A 26,904-nucleotide genomic window follows, 5' to 3' on the forward strand; every position below is an offset into this window, starting at 1 on the left:
TTTCTTGGTGAAGTCGACAACATAATACCACAAAGATGCCATTTGGACCCAGTTTTTCAAGGTAGAATACTAGGCTGCTTGGATGCAGGCCAGACACGGACCAAAGTAGATGTGCCACAAAGTGTAATTTCGAGCCTTTGGTGATGGTTTTGAGGTACAGGTGGTGTTTTTCACAGGCCAGTATAGGATTGATCAAGAATAACTTTAACAGCTGGACTAAATTGAAGCACACCTCCAAGACAGTTGGCTGCAGAGTTTGCAGCTGCCTCAGAAGTTCCTGTTTGCTGACAAACTGTGTATTGGGGGGACAGAATGGAGAACTGTTTGCCATACATACAGCTGTGTGCATCCCACTCACTCCAGCACAGAGATGGGCACGTGTATTGTGGAATTGGCAACATCAAAATTGGATCATAAATGAGTGAAGGAATGTGCTCTTGACAGATAAACTCTACTTAATTTTGCAAAATGATTCTTGTTGGACATTAGAGAGAACCTGATAGTCAATACTACCACAGGAACCTAATAGGAATAGACCATTTTGATCATGGCATCATGTAGAATGGCTGTAGGAAGCTACACATCTTTGTTGGTGGTCGGAGGGATATTGTGAACACTCTGAGTTAGAGAGTTGAGGTACTGCTACCACAAGTTTGCCTTTGCAGCGGTGTGGTTGGTCTAGACTTCCTCTTTGTGAGTGATAATGCCCATCCACATCAAGCTGCTCTGGTAGATGACTTTATTGGAGGTGAAGATATCCATTGCTTTGACTGGCTAGTGAGAATCCTATGTCTGAATCCTATAGAATGTGCCTGGGATGCACTAGGGAGGCAATTGCCTCCCTTCAGTCTCAACCAAGGACACTTCCAGACCTCTGCACCACTCGTGCTGAGAAATATGAGGGTTTCCTGAAAGTAATGCACCACATTTTTTTTCTTCAACAGTTCTTTATTGAACATAAAGAATGGTGTTTCATCTACATGCCCTGTTTTTCCACTTAATCTCCATCCTGTTCTGTGGTCTTCCTCCAGCACGAAACAAGGGTGTGTATGTCCTGTCGGTACCTATCCTTGTCCAGGTGGTGAAGCCAGTGCTTCACTGTGTTTTGTATTATCTCCTCATTATCCTCAAAATGTCTTTCTCGAATAGCATCCTTAAATGGCTCAGACAAGTGGAAGTCCAAGGGTACTAGGTCAGGGCTGTAGGGTGGACAGGGTAACACTGTCCCATCTTGTGTTGTGATGTGTTCAGCAGTCCTGAGACTTGTGTGGGGCCGTGTTATCGTGTTGCAGCAAAACATCTCATGGTTTTCTGCGGTGCCAAAGTCACCGGAAACGTGTCTTGAGTTTTGTTAATGTGTTGAAATATGCTTCTGAATTAATGATACTACCTCTTGGCATCACATCAATGAGAATCACACCTTCACAGTCCCAGAACATGGTGGTCATGACCTTACTGGTGGAAACAGTTGCTTTGAATTTTTTCCTCTGTGTGGAATGATTCTATCAACTGTCATTTTGTTTTGGGCTCAAAATGGTGAATCCAGGTTTCATCACCTGTCAGAGTCCGGGACAAGAAGGCCTCCCCCTCAGCTGCAAAATGTTGCAACAAATATTTTTTCTGTGTGATTTGTGATCCACCGTTAGACACCACGGGACCCATCTTGCACGCACCAAGAGTGTGGATAATTGCATCCACACATCCTTTGCTGATTCACAGATGCAGTGCTAATGGCTGAGTCATAATGCATTTATCCTTGCGAATGGCAACATCAGCTTGCTGCAACATGTCAGGTGTGACAGCCATGGATGGTCTCTCTGACCGCTGCAAATCGTAGAGCTCCACCGAACCGCCTTTTGATGACCTCCTTCTCCGTGCCCAGTGACTAACTGTGCTTCTGTCGACATTAGATGCTCCATAGACTTTGCGCAAGTGTTTGTGAATATTCTCCACAGTTTCTTTCTCTGCAGTGAGAAATTCAGTGACAGCATGTTGCTTGTAACGTACATCACCTACAGATGCCATTCTGAAACTGTCCTGCAGCTACGCTATCCATCAAAAATGACGGAAACTCGGCGTACTCACTCAAGAAACTTCAAATAATAGACACTTAATGTTTCCCATCCATAACATTATTTTTGGCTGGGAAAAAAATATGGTGCATTACTTTCTGAGAAACCGTGTAGGATTAGCTGCCAAGAGAGGTCTTGAACCGTCTCATAGAGAGCATGCCACATCACTGTGTAGCATGTGTGGCTGTTGGGGATAATGTTATTCCTTATTAACAGCTTCTTTTGTTGTGGAAGAGATTTCCCAGTTGTTTTATTTTCTATAATGTGTATCTTAGCTATCACAACGTTTCTAACATTATGTTTCGGGAACTGTTTTGTACCAAATGCAATTTAACTAAGCTGCAGCTTGTTCAGTAATTGTTCTGACATCCCGATGTTCTCTTTTCATGATTATGCTTAACTTTTGGTCCCTAGTGTATTTCAAGCAGTGGGCAATACCTCAAACCTGTTTTCAGGTATAAGGAGACAGCCGTACTGCTGGTACCCACTTTTGCCTTCCATCTGAAGAGATGTGACCCTGGTGCTGTTCTTGATAAGAGAGTAAGGCCTTTTTTTCATGGTTATACTTAATTTTTGGACACTATTGTACTTCCAGCAATGGGAAACACCTCAAACCCTTTTTTAGGCGTAAGGGAAGACTCACGCGGCCAGTACCCACTTTTGCCTTCCACCTTTTAAGATTCATGACCTCACTGCTGTTTGCCAGTTACCGTCAGGTGAGTGTCGACTGGCCAGTGCATGCGAATTGGAAGGTGCTGTGGTATTAAGGATCCTAGGCAATGCAATAGGCTCCAGAGGTGCCAAAGCATTCGTCTCATGTGCCCCAGCTCCACTGCAGCTCAAGGCAGTGGCCTGGAGCCTGTTGACAGTGTCCAACACAGCTCAGAGCTGGTTACAGACAGTGACCAATACCCCTGTGGCTGTACACAACAGGTGCAGTCTGTATCCACAAGTAATGTAACACCAACCGAGAAGTCACAATGTGCAATCTAAGTTTTACTGCTACGCTACTTCTAGTTTATACTACACTAAAAAGTCGGCTCAAACTATAGATGATGCACTAGAATTTATGAAAAAAACAGAATAAGTTAGTAAACAGTAGTCTACACAGTAAAATACACAGGTACAATTCACTTCTTCACAGAAATACATGAAAACAGAAACTAAACAAAGTACTATGTGTAAAATAGAAGGTTCTGCTAGGGAACTAGGCACAACTGCTTGTCTTCTGGTCAGCTTTTAAATATGTGCTGTTTTCCTGACTTCACTTTTCAACATTAGTGAAAGGGGGTTGTATTTTTGTAGCTGTCCTCCAAATGTTTTGTAATAGTCTGTGGAATTAGTTTTTTGTTAGTTTTCTTCCTCTGGGTCCAGCACATGTTTTTGATATTGTCTCTTGATCTGCCTTCTAATTTGGGCAATTTTTTTCTGGGTTTGAGGTTGACACCATGTTCTTTTGTTTTGTAGGTTCGAAGTTAACCATGGCTGGTGTCTTTCTTCTTGAACATTGTCACATTCTTAAGTCCACCAGACATCTCTTTTGATTGAGGGGGTAATTTTCAACTTGTTGTTTGATGATTAGTATCAGTTCTTCTAAATTGTCTGTAATATTATGGTTTGTGTGATTTCTAGTGAATTGACAGCAGTTATAATTCCTATGTTCTTTGTTTGTTTTCACTTACTGTACTTCTCCTGCAGAGAGGTGAATTTAATTTTAATTTTGGATGTATAGTGGTGTGAACCAGTTCCTGTTACTAACTTAATATTGTACATTTATCTCTGATAGGATCCGTCCGTGTATACGTAATAAAGCTGCCATTCCCCTTTTCTCCAGTCAAAATGCTGCCAAGTTTTAAGTTTGTTTGGCCTCTTTTTGAAGTATGTAAATTTAAAGACGAAGTTATTTTGTCCACAAGTTCAACACTGGCATGTTTGTGTTCCATTTCCTGACTGTACCTCAGTATTATTATTCTGTTTGGCATTGAAGTCCACTTTGCTCTTCTTTCCTGATCTTCATTAGAAAATTTTTCTCATTAGTAGGGGGTATGGGCATTTGTGGAGGTATACATTTTGTTTTTGTTTTTAAGGTTAAAGTTCCAATTTTTGGTGAGATGGCTTGAAAATCAATTAGCTATTAATTTTTATATTTACATGCCCTGTTCCTAATTAGCTTGTTCTTTCATGACCTTTTGTCTGGATTTCCTTGTTATAAATTCTGTATCCTTGGGATCTGAATGGCTCTTCCATGATACTTATTTTCTGGAACCCTACTATTAATTTTTTTTTAATTTTATGTGTCACCCAACATTCATAAACAGGTTTGTGATTGTCTGTCATCATTGTTTGTACACTGTTCCCAATCTGGAATTTCCATTTTAATGAGCATGTCTGTAAGTAATTATTTCAAACAATCTCTACAACAATCTTTGAAGGTGATAATGTCTTAGTGAGTGTGCACCTAACAGGGCTAATGTCTTTGATGTATTTGGCATAAACATTAATAGACGCAAAGGTGTCACAAGACATATTTTAGTGGAACCAAATATATAATTGTTACAGTGAAAAAAGATCAGATAAGTTACATAATGAGCAAGTCAAGAACTGCCAATTTTCTTAACTCCAAATAAGGAATTCTGCTGAAGAATCTGTAAATGAGCATTGATACAATTCCAGACCTTTTAATCAATTTGTGCTGAGTTCATGTTTGTATACAAAAGTGGTGAGTGGTGTTAAATATATACTGTTATTTAACACATGTACTATAAACCTGCTTAATCAGTAGTTAAATTAAATCGTAATGAATATAAAGAATGCGTAAAGTTTTTGGTGGGTTAGAAAGCTGAATTTCACGTTCATGGTTGCAAAAAATTTCATGGACTTTTGTTCAACTATGATATCAAATAAATGAACAAAATTATCTGTGAGCCTTCTCGGTATGTCTTTTCTTTTGTCTGTACTATTTAGTCCTATTTGTTTATTTAAGCTCTTGTAGCCCACTTTATACATTCATCTCGTCCATTTTAGTCACCTTTCTCCTCCCCCCCTGCGGGTTCGGGGGTCAGAATAGGCCCGCGGTATTCCTGCCTGTCGTAAGAGGTGACTAAAAGGAGTCTCAAACGTTTCGGCCTTAATGTGATGGTCCCCTACGGGGTTTGACCCCTATCTTTCAAAATTTTCTGTTAGTGCGTACCATTTGGGGAAGGACGCCTTACGTGGTGTATTATATATTCCTCTTGCCCTAAGATCTGGCACAACCAATATTGTCATGGAGTTGGCCTTACACCGTGCTTCCAGCCACATCAGCTGCTGTGTGTTCCAGGCAGCATACATGCCCTCCATTATCAACTTCCATCTTTGCCCTCCTGACACATATGGATATTCGACACCCGACATCCAGCACGGTAGCCAGTCTGTTGTGGGGGGTCGTCATGTACCCTCTTGGTGGTAGCCCCCTGACTACACAGGGATCGCACTGCTGATGCCTGAGCTGCTACCTCCCCACGTATGCCGAGGAGTAGATGCCTATCCCTCTGGGGCATCGGGGCTCCCGGCAAAGGCCATCCTGCCAGGTGGTCTTTGCTGTGGCTGGGTGGCGCCCGTAGGGAGAGCCCCTGGTCGGAGTGGGTGGCATCAGGGCGGATGACCCGCAATGAAGCGTGGTACATCATCTCTCGCTGGTGGGCCTCCACCAGCAGTCTCTAAGCGCTCGAGGTCTAACCTCAACAGCAGGAAATACGAACCACGATCATTTCCCTCCCTGTCCACTCCATGGGAGGAACGTATGGCAAAAGAAGGCAGTGGAGAATATTCACCCCGGTTCCTTGTGTGTACGCGAGTTGATGGGGAATCGTTTATGTCAACCAAGCCCCAGTTTTTTGTGGAGCATTTAGAGGACAAGTTCGGGGAGGTGGAGGGCTTGTCCAAAATGCGCTCTGGTTCAGTACTCATCAAAACAGCATCCTCTGCCCAGTCACGGAGGTTGCTCAATTGTGACAAGTTGGGGGATGTTCCCGTTAGCATCACGCCGCATAAGAGTCTCAACATGGTCCAGGGTATTATATTCCACAGGGATCTTCTTCTGCAGTCTGATGATGAACTACGTGCCAACCTCGAACGACGAGGTGTTCACTTCGTCCGGCGCGTCCATCGGGGTCCGAGGGATAATCAGGTAGCCACCGGTGCCTTCATCTTGGCCTTCAAAGGTGATGTTTTACCCGAAAAGGTCAAGGTGATGGTTTACCGTTGTGATGTGAAGCCATATATCCCTCCTCCGATGCGGTGTTTTAAATGCTGGAAGTTGGGGCACATGTCATCTCGCTGTACTTCCTGCATCACATGTCGAGATTGTGGACGTCCTTCGCATCCCAATACTCCATGTGCTCCGCCTCCCATCTGTGTTAACTGCGGAGAACACCATTCCCCCTGCTCACCGGACTGTCGGATCTTCCAGAAGGAAAGGAAGATAATGGAATATAAGACCCTGGACCGCCTGACCTACACCGAGGCAAGGCGGAAATATGAGCGGCTACATCTTGTGCCCATGACGTCTACCTATGCTGCTATTGCAACACTGGTTCGAACCTCTCCAGTGTCGTCACCTACAGTTCGATCTCAGCTCTGTCAGAATTCACCGGCCCCCTTGATTGTGGGGGGCACTTCACTCCCTGTTGCTCCTGCTCCATCTACTTCAGGAGCAACACCACCCCAACCACCGGGGACATCTGTTCCCCCTTCCCAGCCGGAGAAGCGTTAGCCTTCTTCGGCTCCTCTCGCCTGGAAGGGGTCCCTTGGGGCCCTCCCATCCCAGGCTTTGCCCAGTGCCAAAGCGGACACCTGCAAGTATCTCAAACAACCGCCGGTCGCTGGTCATAGGGCGTCACGGTCGTCTTCAGTCCCTGAGACTGACCCAGTGAGGCCCTCCCAGCCAGAACCACCTAAGGCACAGCGCGCAAAGCAGTCCAAGAAAAAGGCCCCCAAGCATCCTGACATTGCGGTGGCACCTGTCCCACCGCAACCTTCTCACTCAGCGTCCGAAGATGAGGTGGAGATTCTGGCGTCCGCTGAGGACCTGGATCTCGCCAGTACCTTGGACGCAATGGATGGCTGTTGTACAGGTGGTGACTCAGTAGCAGCAGGGGCCCAGGAGGCATAATCTGCCTCCCCAGTCCCTTCACGCCTTTCCCATCCATGGACAATACCATCCTCCAGTGGAACTGCAGCGGTTTCTTCCACCATCTAGCTGAGCTCCGCCAACTTAGCAGCCTTCACCCTTTCTTCTGCATTGCACTTCAGGAAACTTGGTTTCCAGCAATGCGAACCCCCGCCCTCCGTGGCTATCGGGGTTATTATAAGAACCGGGCAGCTTATGAAAGGGTGTCTGGTGGCGTCTGCATACATGTCCTTAACGCTCTTCACAGCGAGTTTGTACCTCTCCAAGCACCTTTAGAGGCTGTTGCTGTTCGGGTGTGGACGCCACAGGCTGTTACTGTCTGCAGTCTTTACCTTCCACCGGATGGTGATGTCTTGCAGCATGTCCTGGCTGCGCTGATGACCCAATTGCCGCCACCTTTCTTGATATTGGGCGACTTCAACGCCCATAACCCTCTGTGGGGTGGGTCAGTGGCAACAGGTCGAGGCGCCACTGTTGAGCATTTATTGTCGCAGCTCGATCTCTCGATTTTAAATGATGGTGCCTTCACAGACTTCAGTGTGGTGCATGGCACATACTCCGCCATTGACCTTTCAATCTGTAGCCCTAGCCTCTTACCGTCTGTCCAATGGAGTGTGCATGACGACCTGTGTGGTAGTGACCACTTTCCGATCTTTCTGTCACTACCACAGCCGTCACTCTTCTGGGCACCCTAGCAGATGGGCTATGAATAAGGCTGACTGGGACTTGTTCTCCTCCACTGCCACTATTGAGCTTCTCTCTAATGATGACATTGATGCGGTGGTTCAATCGGTCACCACCGGCATCGTTGCTGCCGTCGAATCTGCCATTCCCTGTTCTTCTGGATCCCCTCGGCGGAGGGCTGTGCCTTGGTGGTCGCCTGAGATTGCTGAAGCGATTAAAGATCGCCGGCGGGCGCTCCAGCGTCACAAGCGACATCCCTCCATAGACCACCTTATCGCCTTCAAACGGCTGCGTGCGCGGGCCCGCCTCCTTATCCGCCAAGGCAAGAAGGAGTGCTGGGAGCGGTATGTGTCCACCATTGGCCTCCATGTCACTCCATCGCAGGTCTGGGCCAAGATTCGACGCGTCTACGGCTATCGGACCCCTGTCAGTGTCCCTGCGCTCTCACTGAATGGAGCAGTTTGTACTGACTCCGACGTCATTGCAAACCGCTTAGCAGAGGATTTTGCTATGAGCTCTGCTTCTGCGAATTACCCTCAGGCCTTCCGCTCCATTCAAGTGCGAATGGAACGTTGGAGCCTTTCGTTTCGCACCCACCACCCAGAATCTTACAATGCTCCATTCAGTGAGTGGGAATTTCGCAGTGCCCTAGCCGCTTGCCCTGATACCACTCCTTGGCCAGATGGCATCCACTGTCAGATGCTGAAACACCTTTCAGTGGACTGCCAGCGACGCCTCCTCGACCTTTACAACCGTCTTTGGGTCGAGGGGGAGTTTCCGTCGCAATGGCGGGAAAGCATTGTCATCCCCGTTTTGAAGCCTGGGAAGAACCCTCTGGAGGTGGACAGCTACCGTCCCATTAGCCTCACCAACGTTCTTTGCAAGTTGCTTGAACGGATGGTGAACCGGCGCTTGAATTGAGTACTGGAGTCTCGGGGCCTTCTGGCTCCGTCTCAGGGTGGGTTCCATAAAGGCCGCTCCGCCACCGACAATCTGGTGAGCCTGGAGTCGGCCATTCAGCACCTGGTCGCTGTCTTTTTCGACATGCGGAAGGCGTACAATACAACATGGCGTCATCACATCCTTTCTACGCTTCATGGATGGGGTCTTCGGGGTCCTCTGCCGATTTTTATCCGCAATTTTCTGTCATATCGTACCTTCCGCGTGCAAGTCGCAGCCTCATATAGTTCCTCCCACGTACAGGAGAACGGTGTGCCACAGGGTTCTGTTTTAAGTGTCTGCCTGTTTTTAATAGCCATTAACGGGCTTGCTGTGGCCGTGAGAAATTCTGTCTCCACTTCCCTGTATGCTGACGACTTCTGCCTTTACTACAGCTCTACTGGCATTGCAGCTGTTGAACGTCAGCTACAGGGCGCTATCCGCAAGGCGCAGTCTTGGGCTGTAGCTCATGGGTTCCAGTTTTTGGCAGCCAAGACCTGCGTTATGCATTTCTGCCGGCGACGTACTGTCCACCCGGAGCCGCAGCTTTCTCTTAACGGCGAACTTCTTTCAGTGGTGGAATCATACAGGTTTTTGGGGGTTGTTTTCGATGCCCGGTTGACTTGGCTGCCTCATATCCGGCAGCTCAAACAGGCATGTTGGCGGCATCTCAATGCTCTGCGATGTTTGAGCCACACCTGCTGGGGCGCCGACCGATCTACCCTGTTCTGGCTCTACAAGGCGTTAATCCAGTCTCGTCTGGATTATGGGAGCCTGGCTTATGGCTCAGCTTCCCCATCTGCGTTGCGGGTGCTGGACCCAATCCTCACAGCGGGATACGCCTTGCCACTGGTGCTTTCCGCACCAGCCCTGTGGACAGCGTACTAGTGGAGGCAGGTGTCCCTCCACTGCGGTTACGCCGCCAACAATTACTGGCTGCTTATGCTGCCCATGTTTTTAGCTTGCCCGGGCATCCAAATTACTGTGTCCTGTTCTCGCAGTCAGTCGTCCATCTGCCAGACCGTCGGCCCCGGTCGGGTTGTCCGATCGCCGTACGCGTCAAGGAGCTTCTCTCTGGGCTTGGGTTTTTCTCTCTTCCACCTCCTTTCCAGGCACCTCTGCGTACACCCCCGTGGTGTGTTCCTCGCCCTTGCCTTTGGCTCGAGTTGGCACAGGGCTCGAAGGACTCAGTCCCTCCAGAGGCCTTCCGCCGCCACTTTTATTCCATCCTGGCCACGTATCAGGGCTCTGGAATTGTTTACACTGACGGCTCGATGGTTGCTGGTCGTGTCGGGTATGCGCTAACGCTAGGGGACCATTCCGAACAACGTTCCTTGCCGGATGGCTGCAGCGTTTACACTGCTGAGCTGGTCGCCATCTTTCATGCCCTAGAGTATATCCGCTCCTGCTCAGGTGAGTCCTTCATTATCTGTAGTGATTCCCTGAGCGGTTTACGAGCTCTTGACCAGTGTTTCCCTCATTGTCGTCTGGTGATGGCTATCCATGAGTCCCTGCATACTCTTGCCCGTTGCGGCCGCTCTGTGGTCTTTGTGTGGACCCCCGGTCATGTCGGTATCGCGGGCAATGAACATGTTGACCGCCTGGCGAAAGAGGCCACGAGTAAACCATCTCTGGATGTTGGCCTCCTAGAGACTGATTTGCGGGCAGTCCTCCGCCGAAAAGTTTTTGCGCTTTGGGACGCTGAATGGCGTGATCGGATCACGCCCAATAAACTCCGTGCCATTAAGGAGACGAAGACTGTGTGGCGGTCACCCATGCGAGCCAACCCGAGGGACTCAGTCGTCCTTTGTCGGCTCTGCATTGGCCACTCCCGGCTGACACACAGTTATTTACTGTGCCGGGAGGACCCTCCTCTATGTCGCTGCGGGGCGGCTTTGGCAGTGGCCCACATTTTGTTGGCCTGCCCCTTTTAGCTGTGGTCAGGCAGACATTTGTGCTGCTTGATACGCTCCCTGCCCTTTTATCTGATGACCCTGTTATGGTTGGCTTAGTTTTACGTTTTATTCGGGCAGGGGGTTTTTATCGTTTACTCTGAGTGTTTGTTATGTTCTTTTGTGTTGATTCTGGCCGTTGGCCTACAATTTTAATCTGAGTTTTTAATGCGTTTCTCGGTGGTTGGCTTTTCCTTTTTTGTTTCTATGGTCGGCCAACCACCGTCACACTCTGTGTGATTTTAGTTTGTCTTGTCTGGTCTTTGTCTAAGTCTCTCTTGTTCTGTGTTGTCTGTGATCTATTCTGTTACTCGTTTTTATTCTCTGTGGGTGTTTTTAGTATTTGGAAAAAGGGACCGATGACCATCGCAGTCTGGTCCCTTTAATCCCACAAACCAACCAACCACCTTTTTCCTCCGATGGAGTAGGTGCAGCCAGATTCTTTTATCCAGTTGCTTTTCTATTCCTATGGAGTGTCTCAAATCAGATGAATCAACGTTAGTTCATTTGGTTCTTTTATACATTTAGACAGATTCATTTAGTAACAATTGTATTGATGCAGTTGCCTGTTGAATGACTGTCTTCAAGGTGTTACATAAAACATGTTTGAGCAAGTAGAAAAGTTGTAGACTTTCACAAAATGTTTCAAAATAGCCTAACATGTTCTTTAGTTCATATGTACTATCTCTTTTAAAATTTGAGTTCATTAAGTATTTATTTCATTTATTGTTTTAGGACTATGAAGTCTTCAATTTACTTGGGAAAGGTGGCTTTGCAAGTGTGTACAGGGCACATTGTTTGAGGAATGGAAGAGAAGTAGCTATTAAAATGGTAAGTTGTTATAGTGTGTAGTCTAATTCTTTGGAGAATATTACTCAACCCTGTTTCAAAACATTTAAGGTGATATTATATCAATCACATTGAAAGAAAATCACATTAACTACTAATTGAAGGCACTGTGGAAAAATGAGATATAGTTAGTGTATAATATGTGATTGATTGATTGATTATGTTCTTATATTTTTTATGAGACAATTCCAGAGGTATTTGTGATAGTGTTAAAAAAAAAAAAAACTATGTAAGTGAATCATCAAGACTTGTCAGATGTCGCAAACTGTAAACTCTAAATTTGTTTTTGTGTTTAAATAATGATGATTGTTGAACCTTTCTGAATAACCAGTTTTGACTTGTTGCATAGGCTTCTTTGTTTTTCTAAGTTTCAAATTCTAAATTATTTCATGGTGTTACTAATGATATTTTAGTGTCTCATTCAAGAGTGTTAAGTGTGTGTGTGTGTGTGTGTGTGTGTGTGTGTGTGTGTGTGTGTGAGTTGGGTGGACAGGGGGTGCAGGGGGGAGGGGAGTGGGAGATTATTTTGATTACAGACCTGCATGTATTATCCAATTGTGTGGTAGTTTCTGTTCTGTTTATGCATTTTCAGTTATCAAATTTGTTTTCTACCATTCTTGTTATCATCAGAGACATCCTCTTTATCAGTATCATTGTACTGCTCAGTGCCTTTCAGAAATATAATAATTTTTTTGAGTAACTTATTGCAGTGTAATATAGTAAGGACTTCTTTTTTCAGTTGTCATATTTCAGATGCTACTGTACGATTGATACTGGTCCATATGAAATAAAGTCCATTGTATTGTGTCTTACCTCACTGAATAACCCACTGCTTTGATAATAAGGGGAGGAGTCATCTCAATAAACATTGCGCTGTTTTCTTCCTTCCTGTGCATTCTCAGTGTGTTGCTGGCCTGTGCTCTTAATATTGATCCTTAATTGCAAAGCTTTCACCCCAACTTTTGACCTATAGTTGCAAGTAACTGTTTCTGAAGAATGTTCTTATTATGCAGTCTTACCAAGCACACTTGCTACCTATGTGTAATTTATATATTATTTAACTAATATACACTCCTGGAAATTGAAATAAGAACACCGTGAATTCATTGTCCCAGGAAGGGGAAACTTTATTGACACATTCCTGGGGTCAGATACATCACATGATCACACTGACAGAACCACAGGCACATAGATACAGGCAACACAGCATGCACAATGTCGGCACTAATACAGTGTATATCCACCTTTCGCAGCAATGCAGGCTGCTATTCTCCCATGGAGACGATTGTAGAGATGCTGGATGTAGTCCTGTGGAACGGCTTGCCATGCCATTTCCACCTGGCGCCTCAGTTGGACCAGCGTTCGTGCTGGACGTGCAGACCGCGTGAGACGACGCTTCATCCAGTCCCAAACATGCTCAATGGGGGACAGATCCGGAGATCTTGCTGGCCAGGGTAGTTGACTTACACCTTCTAGAGCACGTTGGGTGGCACGGGATACATGCGGACGTGCATTGTCCTGTTGGAACAGCAAGTTCCCTTGCCGGTCTAGGAATGGTAGAACGATGGGTTCGATGACGGTTTGGATGTACCGTGCACTATTCAGTGTCCCCTCGACGATCACCAGTGGTGTACGGCCAGTGTAGGAGATCGCTCCCCACACCATGATGCCGGGTGTTGGCCCTGTGTGCCTCGGTCGTATGCAGTCCTGATTGTGGCGCTCACCTGCACGGCGCCAAACACGCATACGACCATCATTGGCACCAAGGCAGAGGCGACTCTCATCGCTGAAGACGACACGTCTCCATTCGTCCCTCCATTCACGCCTGTCGCGACACCACTGGCGGCGGGCTGCACGATGTTGGGGCGTGAGCGGAAGACGGCCTAACGGTGTGCGGGACCGTAGCCCAGCTTCATGGAGACGGTTGCGAATGGTCCTCGCCGATACCCCAGGAGCAACAGCGTCCCTAATTTGCTGGGAAGTGGCGGTGCGATCCCCTACGGCACTGCGTAGGATCCTACGGTCTTGGCGTGCATCCGTGCGTCGCTGCGGTCTGGTCCCAGGTCGACGGGCACGTGCACCTTCCGCCGACCACAGGCGACAACATCGATGTACTGTGGAGACCTCATGCCCCACGTGTTGAGCAATTCGGCGGTACGTCCACCCGGCCTCCCGCATGCCCACTATACGCCCTCACTCAAAGTCCGTCAACTGCACATACGGTTCACGTCCACGCTGTCACGGCATGCTACCAGTGTTAAAGACTGCAATGGAGCTCCGTATGCCACGGCAAACTGGCTGACACTGACGGCGGCGGTGCACAAATGCTGCGCAGCTAGCGCCATTCGACGGCCAACACTGCGGTTCCTGGTGTGTCCGCTGTGCCGTGCGTGTGATCATTGCTTGTACAGCCCTCTCGCAGTGTCCGGAGCAAGTATGGTGGGTCTGACACACCGGTGTCAATGTGTTCTTTTTTCCATTTCCAGGAGTGTAATACAACAGTTTTGTAAACTCTACTGTTGTTGAAACAGTAGATGCTTTAATTTTTTTGAATTTGGGTAAACACAAAAGTAGAGTGAAACAACTTGTTTCATTGTTCTGCCCCACCCCCCACCCCGCACTCACTCACACACACACACACACACACACACACACACACACCTTGTAACAAGTGAGGTGAACTTGCATTTTGGAGGAGTGAGATTCAAATCTTCATCTAGTGACTGAGATGTAGTTTTTTTTGTGGCTTCCTTAAATTGTTAAAGGCGCTTGTTCTCTAATGACTTCATTGCTCAAGGGATTTTCTTTCCCCCTTTGCACTTGGTTGCATCATCTTGAAGGTACAACTTTATCTTTGTTTTATGTAACTAATTATTTTGCAGAGATTCTTTGCTGTCCACAGTTTTTTGTTGTGTGCTACACTGTTTATATTATTGTTGGTAACTGATGGAGTTCATCAGTGCAGCACCTTCTTATGCCTCCTATTACTCTATATGTTATGAGCACAAGACTTTTTGAATAGCTGAGTAGTACATGTATAAATAGTTTGTTCTTCTGACCACAGATAGATAAAAAGAAGATGAAGGCTGCTGGAATGATAAGTAGAGTTCAACAAGAGGTAAACATACATTCAAAACTGAAACATCCTTCTATATTGGAACTACACACCTATTTTGAAGATGAGAAATTTGTCTATCTGGTGCTTGAGCTTTGTCATCATGGAGAGTTGCAGAAATATCTTAAGAATAATTCCAAGATATTGAGCGAGAAAGAAGGTAAGTATTTATATTGTTTTATGTAAAAAAAAAAACTGTCATCAGCACATACTCCAGCACATTAAGATAGCTTACAATTTTAACACCTGTGCACCACTCAAAAAAGAAAAAAAGTGTGTGAATAAGTCAATGCTACATGTATTTCTGAAGACATATTTTTGGGAAATGTTTTACTTTCTGTGTAAAAAAATTGCAAACTGTGTTTTGTGGATTTGTAATTTTCCTCAACTGTGCAGCTGTGAAACGATTTTGAGGCACGTACTTGTTAAAAAATATTGGCTCTATCTCGTTTTGTATTTCCACAGTTTGACAATAAATTGCCTATCTTTTCTTTATTGCCTGTAGATATTATGCTGCTTCAAAGATAATTTTGTTACCAGCTGCATTTAATTTGGAAAGTTTAGAATGGATAATATGCTCACCAAGAACTTAACATTCATTGTACTTTAGGTCATATGTTCCCATATGCAAAATGTGGGTGACAGGATCCCGCCCACCCTGTTTCTGCCCCCACCCTCTCCCTGGTACACTGTGCTGCATCATATTTGAAGTTAACGTATGCTTTGTGTTTCTCTTTTGTACACAGTTTATCAAGTCTGCCTCAAACATAATTGTGATTTACACAGTATTAACAGCAGTTTTCATTTTGTTTAGGAGTCAGTCAGGTATTGACGTTCACAAATCGAGTGACATATCTATCAGTAGATAAGTGCTCCACAGTTTTCGTGATTTTGACTGTAATTAACTGACACTACGGTGTTTGTCTTTGGCGTGTTATTGTAAAAGGTGTCACAAATTCAGTTAAAAAAAATCAAAATGTACATTTCACATGTGTATTCACATGAATGCCAGATATATCCAGTTTGAAGTCGTGGAGTCGAATAATTTATTTTGTGTCGTTTCTGCATAATCTTTCATTGATTGTGCCAAAAAGAGTGTGTACATCTACAGCTATACTTCGGAAACCACTTTATGGTTTGTGGCAGGGGTTACTCCTGGTACCACTACCTGATTCCCCCCCCCCTTCCCTGTCCCATTTGTAAATGGCACATGGTAGGAATGATTGTCAGTAAACCACCATATTAGCCCTAATTTCTCGTACTTTCTCATTCTGGTCACTTTGCGAAACATGGCAGAATTCATATGTTTCTTGACTCTTTCCAGAATGTATCCTCTAAGAATTTCAGTAGTAAATTTCTCTGTGATGCACGCTACCTCTCTTTTGGAGTCTGCCACTGGAGTTTGTTGAGTGTTTTTGTAAAACTTTCATGTCAACTAAATGATTCCATGATGAAATGCACTTCTCTTCATTGTATCAAATTTATTTCTTCTATAAATCCAAAATGTTAAGAATCACAGACTGAAGGGTAAGACTCAAGAATTGGTTTAACAAGTGTTTTGTAAGCTACTTGTTATCTGGGTTGATTTCCGTAAGATTTTTCCTATGAATCTCAGCCTAGAATCAGCTTCTTCTGCTATTCATTCTGTGTTGTCATTCCACTATAGTCACTCCAATTCTTAGTCCTAAGTATTTTATGGTAGTTACTGTTTGCTGTGTTTGCGACCAGTAGTCTAATTGTAGAGTAGTGGATTTCTTCTCCTATGTATGCAAAATATGTTGCATATATTTACATTCAGTCTCAATTGCCAGTTTCTGCAACATTCATCAATACCCAGTAGATCTTACTGCAGTTCACTAAAGTTTTCTGGAGTTGCTATCTTCTTACAAACAACTGTGTCATCTCCAGTTAACCTTATGGAGTTTCTGACATTATCCTCTAGATTGTTTATATGTAATGTAAACAATAAAGGTCCTGCCACACTTCCTTGGGCTGTTCCTGAACTTACCTTTACGCCTGTTGACTTTTGATCCTTAAGAGCATGACACTGAGTTCTGTCTGCGAGGAAGTCTTGAATCTAGTCACAAATCTGGTCCAATATTCGGTAAGCCCATATTTTTTTCCGCTAAATGACCTTGCGAGACTGTATCAAATGCTTTCCTGAAGTCAGAGAACATGGCATCAACCTGAGCACTGATGTCTATGGCACTTGGGAAGGAATAAAGTTCAGATGAGTCTCCCCTGACCTTTATGAACTGTTCCCCTTTCCCTAAAACTCTCTAGTCCTTTTCCTTCAGCCATCTACCTTGCCTTTCAACTCTTCCGCCAGAAGAAAGAGCCACTGGCTCTGAAAGGTTTTATAAGTTACACCTTTTGTGTGGCTGTTCTCCTGCCGCCGTTTGGTGAGTAGATTTTTTATCTATCCAGTTACATTGTATTGTCAGTAGCTGATTATTTTCGTTGTTATAAATATGATCTTAAAAATAACAAGAGACAAGTAATACAGACTCTTTGACCTGTCAGTTCCATTTACACTATATGACAGTTATGTGAGATGTGATGAAGAATTGTGACTGCCTGAGCTTTAACAAGAGTAACATACATGAGAACCTGTGTAATGTGAAATAGGACAGATTTCATATCCTGTCATATTAGCATAGACATGGTTGTAATTAGGTTCTGATATTCACATGATTGTTTGCTTTCTAGATGCAAATCAAGCTGAATATCATAAAGAATTTATAACTGACATGCATGTCATTCATAAAGAGATACATAATGCAACTAGACCTATGTTTCTACTATTATACATACAATTTTTATGTTGTAGAAGTTTATGTACACACACTTGTGTGTTCTCTCTATCAGATGCCACTGATGATGGCTTGTACATCTGAACATCATTGGCTAATAAACATTTCAAGTGCAGCTCATGGTGTTTAAAATATGTTCTATAATAAATCTAAAAGCTACAGAGCATCAAGCACTCAAGATGTTTTATATTTGTCTAAGGGATATTGATCAGTGCTTTTGAATGGTAACCATTTGTGCTACACATATTCTGCCTCAGAACTGAATATCTGTTGCTGACTATTCAGATACTCCACAATTTGTAACCTGTCACACTTGCTAAACAAAAATATTTTCCTACCTCTCTTAACAATTCCTTATAATATCTGTAGTCGTTGATGCTATCACAGCCTTATGATCACTGGTTATTATGAGCTGGTTCTCTTTCTGCTGAATGTATTTTTTTATTATTATTATTTTTTTTTTTTACGCGAAATTTTGATAATAATGTCTCATGAATCCCTGTCTCGGGCACCAATTTTGATTGCATGATTCTCCCATTCTATAGCTGACAAATTCAAGTCTCCCCTTATTACATTAGTGTGGTCCCAAAACTTATCCATAATATTATGCAATTCCTCTCTGAAAGTTTCTGCTACTACAGCTGCTGATACAGGCAGTCAATAAAAAGCATGCAATTATCATATTTGACTCACCTTTAATGCTTAACTTCATCTAGATTATTTCACATTTGGAATTTGTAACAACCTCACTAGGTTTTATCTAATTCTTTACTTCAATAAATACCCTGCCACCATTGGCATCTAACTAACCCTTGTGATATGTATTCCGATCTGTTTTGAGTATTTGATTGCTTTTCACTTCCTGTTTCAAACCAGTTTCTGTTCTTAATATTATGTGTGGGCATTATTACCTTTAATAATTCGAATAATTACTAGTTCAGGAACCCTACCATGGATGTTCAGGGTATTATTAACTCAGGTTACTTATATCGTATTAATCTTTCCTAGTTACGATCTGTGAAAACAGACATTTTCTGAGAATAATATGGTTGTTCTGTCTTCAATTTAGGCAGGTCACTGATCTGAAGGGTGGTTCCTTTAACCTAAAAAATCGCTATGTGTACATCACACACACTCTGCTATCTTAATAGTTGCTTTTTGGGTGTAGTGCCTGCATGACATATTGAGGGGAGCCCTACAGTTCTCTACCCGACAGTATATGTCGAGATATTTGTGTATGATAATGTCACATTATTGCACGAGTCCTTGCTTTGTATATTCCAATGTGCACCAAACCAAAGAACTGTGTTCGACTCTGGTATGATGCTACAAATAATGAGTTGAGCTTGCATCCCCCTCACCCTCCCCCCTCCCTGTCGGAGCATGTTGGAACCAATGATGCCCATTGCCTGGGCTCAAGGATTTATATGGATCATTTCATTTGCTGGCAGAGGAGGTTGAGAAGACTAACTTTGTTCACGGAGTTTCCGTGACTCTCAGAAACTGCAGCATTGTTCCCAGAACTGATCATATGACTGTGAATGTAAGAACCGTCTAAACCAGTCAGATGTGCACTACGTATCACAGGTTGCTACCTGTATAACTGATTATGTGTGTGTGGTGCCCAAAAGGTTTTTTAGGTTTAGAGATTTTCAATACAGTCTAGGTAACAAGAGTTGTAGGAGACCCAGAAGTATCAGTGTAAGATCTCAAGAAATGCTTTCCACAGGCGAGAGTACCAAAATCTTAGTGGTGAAGCATTCACAACAAAAGTGCCTGAGTTTGAAGTGCTCCTAATAAGCAGTGGAGCTCATAATACCATGTACAGAAGACTGGCTAGTGTATAGAAAGGGTAGGCAATTGGAAGTTTGTCACAGTAGACAAGTAATTCAAATCTACCGAGGTAGAAGTTGAAAATGTATGCAATATCATTTGGCCAGCACTCACAAGGAGAGGTCCCAGGTCCCCAGCAGTATCAACTTTTTGAAACTATATGGATGGTGATGTGGCTTAAGATCCCAGGTATCACATGCTGCAGCCATTCACCCAGGTGTGCCTCCATTTGTGAGTAGTCGACGCAAAAAAAAAAATTCAGAATTTTACGTGATGCCCGGTAGCCTTAAAAGAGAAGAATTTTTTAGACTAGTTGCGTGTTATAATGGCTAGGGTAAGGCTCACATGCTGAAGGTTGTGGATTAAAATATTGTCAGGTGCCTTAATGTTTTATTTTTAAGCCTTTGTTGAAATGACTTTGATCATTATTTTCACTCAGTTAATTGGTTTAAATGTAATTTTTTGTTTTGTTTCTATTCCATTGTCACATTTTAATCATTGTGTGAATTTCTCCATTTGTTCTCATTTTTTCCTTATAGTATTCTGTTTCCACAGAATTTTTGTGAATGTGAATTTCATTATGTTTATCTGTTATAATATTTATCTAAAAACAAAGATGATGTGACTTAACAAACGAAAGTGCTGGCAGGTCGATAGACATAGACATAGACATAGACACACAAACAAACACAAACATACACACAAAATTCAAGCTTTCGCAACCAACCGTTGCTTCGTCAGAAAAGAGGGAAGGAGATGGAAAGACGAAAGGATGTGGGTTTTAAGGGAGAGGGTAAGGAGTCATTCCAATCCCGGGAGCGGAAAGACTTATCTTAGGGGGAAAAAAGGACAGGTATACACTTGCACACACACACATATCCATCTGCACATACAAAAAATGTCTGCTTGTGTCTGTGTATGTGCAGATGGATATGTGTGTGTGTGCGAGTGTATACCTGTCCTTTTTCCCCCTAAGGTAAGTCTTTCCGCTCCCGGGATTGGAATGACTCCTTACCCTCTCCTTTAAAACCCACATCCTATCGTCTTTCCCTCTCCTTCCCTCTTTTCTGACGAAGCAACGGTTGGTTGCGAAAGCTTGAATTTTGTGTGTATGTTTGTGTTGGTTTGTGTGTCTATCGACCTGCCAGCACTTTCGTTTGGTAAGTCACATCATCTTTGTTTTTAGATATATTTTTCCCACGTGGAATGTTTCCCTCTATTATATTCTTGTTATAATATTTAAATATTTAAAAGTGTCAATCTATCAGTTAAAAAAAAAAAAAAAAAGAAAGAAAGATTACTGTATATTGACTGTGCTATAGTGTCAAAAATGTATTTTTCATTACAAGATGTGCAATTTTTTTATTTTTTTATTTTTTTGTAATTTTTGTACATACCTTTAAAACATAGTCTAACTTCCTGATGTACTATGGACAAAATAATAAAAATGAAGATTTAAATAAAAGAAGGAATTATAATCAGAACACAATTCAAGAGAAATGAGGAATACAGTAGAAATAACGAATGCAACAACATGCATGAAAAAATACGATGATAAAAACAGAAGTAATTAAATTCAAATTAATACAAAAAATTAATTAAAATCATGTACAAAAAGAATGATAAGATGAAAAATGAGAACAAATGAAGAAGCTAGTATGATGATTTAAATGATGTGAGAAAGGAATAGAATTAAAAAACCACATTGAAACCAATTATTCAAATAAAAATAGTGATCAAAGTAATTACAATAAAAAAATTAAAAGAATAATATAGATAAAGTACCTTACAAGATCCAAAACCACAACCTTCTGCATGTAAAGGCTTTACCCTATTCATTACACCACACAACCACTCAACATGATATTACTATTTCAGTGCTATTGAGCATCATGCTATATTCTGATATTTTTGTCAATATCTCGCAAACAAGGGCCTATCAGGGTGAATGACCACCAGGTGTGATAGTCGGGATGTTAACCTACACCACCGCATAGATGGTTTCAAAAAGTCAATCCCAGTGCTGCATACTTCTCCTTGTTAGCATCATAGATGGCATAAAACTATGATTTGATTCTTCTGTTGACCACAAGACCCAACTCGAGATGTAACTGAAAACTTTAGAAGAAACCTCAGTTCATTAGTACTTAAGTTGGTGACTTTAATCATTCAACAATTGATCGGATAGTTATAGTTTTGCAAATGCTGGGCATGACAAGACATCCTGTGAAACTACTAAATTCCTTCTCTGAAATTACATAGCTCTGATGTTTTGAAAACCCAAAAATGGTTCAAATGGCTCTGAGTACTATGGGACTTAACAGCTGTGGTCATCAGTCCCCTAGAACTTAGAACTACTTAAACCTAACTAACCTAAGGACATCACACACATCCATGCCCGAGGCAGGATTCGAACCTGCGACCGTAGCAGTCGCACGGTTCCGGACCGCGCGCCTAGAACCGCGAGACCACCGCGGCCGGCTTTGAAAACCCACTTGTGATAGAAATATAGTGGATCTAATGGCAACAACCTACCTCATCTCTTTGAGAATGTCCATGCTGGAACTGGTATAAGTGACCTCGGGGTAGTTGTAACAACTATGATTACTAAAGTATAAAGGGCAACTAAAACAAACTGAAAAATTTGTGTGTTCAGCAAAGTAGATGAAGACGCTGTAGCACCATATTTGAATGAGGAGCTCGAGACATTTTCTCTGAACACGAGCATGTTGAAGAACTATAGCACAAGCTTAAAATAATAGTTGCACTGGACAGGTATGTACCTAGCAGAGGGTCCCTGCATAGCATTTTAAATAAACAGAGACTATTGCATCACACATGTAAAACAGAGCTTGGATGAAATGGTTTCGGCTGTCGAGCGGAGTAACCATCTGGACCAACCTAAAGTGGAATGACCACATATATCAGATAGTTGGAAGAGCAGATGTGGGACTGTGATTCATAGAGAGAAACTCATCGGGAAATGTAGTTCAGCCACAAACGAATGGCTTACAAAATACTCATCAACCAATTCTTGAGTACTGTTCATCAATCTGGGATGCTTAACAAGCGGGGTTAATAGAATGTATAGAAAAGCTCTACCAAAGATGATTGGAGACAGCATGGTGTCGAGGAGAGACTCCTGAGGAGAGCTAGCCCATGTGTACTAGTAACAAGGACTTCACACTAAATGCACCAAGGAATCCTAATACTGTTTTGGCAATGGTTGGACCTGAGGATGGTGGTAATGTGCCACTGAAACTAGTCTTGTGAGACAATAAAGACATTCTCAAGATACAACTGTGGTGGTATATTTTCTTGTATAATCTACCAAGAGCAGTGTTTTTTGTCACAGGGCCATTTACTCAGCGTGGGAATGTTAAGGAGATGTCTAACAAACTCCAGTGGTAGGTGCTACAAGAGAGAGAGAAATTGTGTATCACAGAGAGGTATACTGTTGAAATTTTGAGAGTACTTTACAAAAGAGTTGGGCAACGTATTACTTCCTTCTACATGTCTCGCAAAATGCCATGATGGGAAAATCAGAGAAATTAAATGTCATATGGATCTTTATTAACAATCATACTAACCCTGCGCCATTTATGAGTGCCACATGAAATGGATGGGGGTCAAAATAGTGGTACCAGAAAGTACCCTCTGCCTCACACACTAAGATCCACTGTGATTAGCAGTTTAAGAAGCTTCTTAACATCCGGAGAATGAAATCCTTCACTGTATCTGTACGGGGATGTGGAAGGACTAGATTCTCAGAACAACGCACAACTTTTAACTTAAAGTAGGCTACTACCTGCAGGTAGTGCACAAGGAAACTTCATTGCCACTATGTCTCCCAGACCAATATCTGAGAAATCCTCCATAATTTTGATGCAGACACGTGTGTCACCATATTGCATAAAAAGCCTCGATTTTCTGTATAAAATTGCCTATGGAATATTGCTTGATGGAGCCTCAGTGATTTGAGTAGTTATTGTACTGTATTATGTGTGCTGAAGGCGGTGTTGCAGTCAGCGCCATTGATTCTGTAACAAATGCTGAGTAGGGAGGCATAGTGTGCAGCTAATCTGTGACCAACACTGAGATCAGTTCGTGCAAGGTTGCTGAGAGGAAGTGAAATAATAGTAGAACTTGTAAACAAATTCACAACCAGAAAGAAAACTGAAGTCTTGTAAACCAGTACACAAGTGTCTGATAGTAACAATAAATAAAATGCCTGTGGCTTGTTAACTTGCATAGTAGGCCAGAGTCTAGATATTGATGATATTATCCAGTGGGAGTTTAAATGTTTCCATTTGCATTTGCTGCGTGGCAGATATCTAGAACCCATGCCCTTTTAGCCTGCATCTATGGCCGACAAACTATATCTACTTCTGCATGACTACTTTGCAGTTCACACTTAAATGCTTGGCAGATGGTTAATCGAACCTCCTTTAGACTTTCTTAACTGTTCCACTCTCGGATAGCATGTGGGAAAGATGAATATTAAAGGCCTGATTTCACTTATTTTGTTATGATGAACATTTCCCCCTATGTATGTGGGTATCAACAAAATATTTTCGCATTCGGAGGAGAAAGTTGGTGATTGAAATTTCGTGGAAAGATCTTGCTGCCACAAAAAATGCCTTTGTTTTAATAACTGCCACCCCAGATTGCATACCCATGACATGTTCTCCCGTTTCACAATAATACAAAACCAGCTGCCCTTCCTTGAAGTTTTGTGCAGCAGTAATTCAGAAGAAGAGAGACAGGTGATGTGTTGACAGTTTCTGTATTAGAGCTGTTGCAACTTGTAAGTGTTCTGCCAGTGAAACACAGTCTTTGGTTTGCCTTCCCCATGTTTCTATGTTATGGTTCCAGTTTAAATTGTCTGTAATTATAATTCCTAGGTATTTAGTTGAAATGATAACCTTCAGTAGATTTATACAATTTATCTTGTAACCAAATTTTAATGGATTCCTTTTAGTACTCGTGTGGACCACTTCATACTTTTTATTGTTTAGACTCAATTGTTGCTTTTTGCACTATGCACATACAGACATTGTGTCTAAATCATTTCACAGTTGGTTTTGAACTTCTGATGACATCACCAGACAGTAAATTACAGCACGCTCTGCAAACAGTCTAAGAGGGCTGCCGGATTGTCTCCTAATTGTTTATAGAGATTTGGAATAGCAGGGCACTACCACACTTCCTTGGGCCTTGGGGAACGTCAGATACCACTTCTGTTTTATTCAATAATTTTCCTTCATTCAATGAAAACTGTGGCCCTTCTGAAAGGAAATCATGAATCCAATCGCACAGTTGTGACAACACTCCATAGGCATGCAATTTGATTGGAGGAACACTATTAAAACCTTCTGGAAATCTAGAAATGTGGAATCAGTTTGAAATTGCCTGTTTATAGCACTCATTATTTCATGTGATTAAAGAGCCAGCTGTGTTTCACAAGAATGATATTTTTTGAACATGTGCTGACTGTGTGTTAGTAGATCATTTTCTTTGAGGTAATTTGTGAAGTTCAAACACAATATACTGTATTTACCTGATTATAAGATGAGTTTTTATCTACATTTGTTGTGTAAAGAAATATGGGGTCATCTTATACAGTAAAACTTTGTACGTTTGCCAATGGACTACAGAAAAAAAAAAAAAAAAAAAAAAAAACGTGTAAGTGTGAAAATGTATATATGAAATATAGCACAATACTATCAAATTAATTGGTAAACACAAATGAAAAATACAGTAAATAAAAAGTTACATTCTACAGAACATTATATAGGCTTACTAGGTACCATACTTGACAAAGATATAAAGAAAAATGTAAACCTCTATGCAAAAAAAGTCTGTAATTTTTACTTTTTTTTTTTTTTTTTTTTTTTTTAACATGGCAATAGCGCACACTGTACCCTCAAAGCGGTATAACTCTTGCCATTATTTCGTCAGAAATATTGTGGCCCATAACAAATTGTTTAATTATTTCTAACGCATTTACTGCATTGTTAAATGTCACGGAGGAATACCGAGGCTCTTCTGTATCATCCTCATCGCCAGTTTCCTCCTCGTCCTGGTCCCGTGATGCACATTGAACTATCTCAGCGATAGTCATGGGTTCTGTAGTGACGAGGTTTTCATCAACGTTCACATAATCCTCAAATGATGCCTACTCTTCAAGTCAATTCCATTTTTCATCATTAGGTGAAATATCATCAGTATGATCATTTCCACCATGATCATGGACTTCATTTTGAAATCTGGCTTTTCGGAAACAGTTCCGAATGGTGTCGTCTGAAACTTTGTGCCATGAAGCTGCAATGTAGTGCATTGCCTGTCAGAAGAAATAATTTCTCGAAGTGTTCTTTGGTGCTGGTAGCACAACGTGAAATAAATGGCAAGTAAAAGTCTTACCTGTAAAATGTTTATTTTAATTTTTTCCTTTTTTTTTATGATGTTTACACACCTGATGGCATGCTGCATGAGCATTTTGCAATAATGCAACTTGGAATTTTGTATTACTCCAAGGTCAAGTGGCTGGAGCTCATGCGTGCAATTTGCTGGAAAGAATTCCATTGTCACATTTCTCAAATAGGAAGTAAGGGGAGGATGTGCTGCACACCTCTCTGTGAACAATAAATTCTTCTGACCTGCTGCACCATTTTCGCATTGACTCTTCGAAGCCAGCTTTTGGAAACTTTTGTCGTAATCCATGATTTCTTGTTAAGCATGACAATGTTCTTAAAACAACGGGGCTTAGCTAATTTCCCGATCGTAAGTGTGGGGAACTTCTGACTCTCATCACTGTTAGCACATAACAGCACTGTTACACGTTGTTTACTTTGTTTTCCTCTGTGGTTGTTCTCGCCTTTGAATGCTATTGTTCAGTCAGGCATTACATTGTAAAACAATCCCGTCTCATCCGCATTGAAAATGTTTTTAGGGGCATATTGGGATGTCAATTCTTTCAAACGGGTTTCCTTCCAATCTCACACTGTCTCGGGATTGACACTTTTGCTTTTGCCACATACATTCTGACAGCTGATGCTGTGTCTTACCTTAAATTCGTGCAGCCAACCTGATGAAGCACTGAAATTTTCCACACCGAGTCGAATTGCAAATTCATTTGCTTTTTCACAAAGCATTGGGCTGCTAATAGGAATGCTGGTTGGTTGGTTGGTTGGTTGGTTGGTTTAAAGATTAAAGGGACCAAACTGCATAGGTCATCGGTCCAAATAGGAATGCCTTTTGTCCTATGTTGCCTTAACCATTGCAACAAACAGTCTTCCATGTCTTCATATTTTCCGCCCTGAATGCGTGTCCACTTTCTAGTAGAAATTCCGAACACACATGCAATTTCATTTGCCCTTGCTATTATAGAATTTAAAGTAGACGCAGAAATTCCTAATTCCTTGGCAATATTCACTCGCTTTCAATTACTGTTTTCCCTCACAACTCTCAAAATTCA

The 26,904-nt window shown here is 42.6% G+C and overlaps 1 protein-coding gene across 1 annotated transcript in view; it reads left to right on the plus strand.

Moving 5' to 3' along the window:
- The window catches only part of LOC124605393 (serine/threonine-protein kinase PLK4), a 234,523-nt gene that overhangs the window by 65,617 nt on the left and 142,002 nt on the right, over positions 1-26,904 (plus strand). The window contains exons 2-3 of the mRNA XM_047137037.1: positions 11,553-11,648; positions 14,731-14,941. Of these exons, the coding sequence (XP_046992993.1) occupies positions 11,553-11,648; positions 14,731-14,941 (307 nt within the window). The remainder of the gene's footprint in view (positions 1-11,552; positions 11,649-14,730; positions 14,942-26,904) is intronic.

The sequence above is a fragment of the Schistocerca americana genome, chromosome 3 (assembly GCF_021461395.2).
Source record: "Schistocerca americana isolate TAMUIC-IGC-003095 chromosome 3, iqSchAmer2.1, whole genome shotgun sequence".
Taxonomy (NCBI): domain Eukaryota; kingdom Metazoa; phylum Arthropoda; class Insecta; order Orthoptera; family Acrididae; genus Schistocerca; species Schistocerca americana.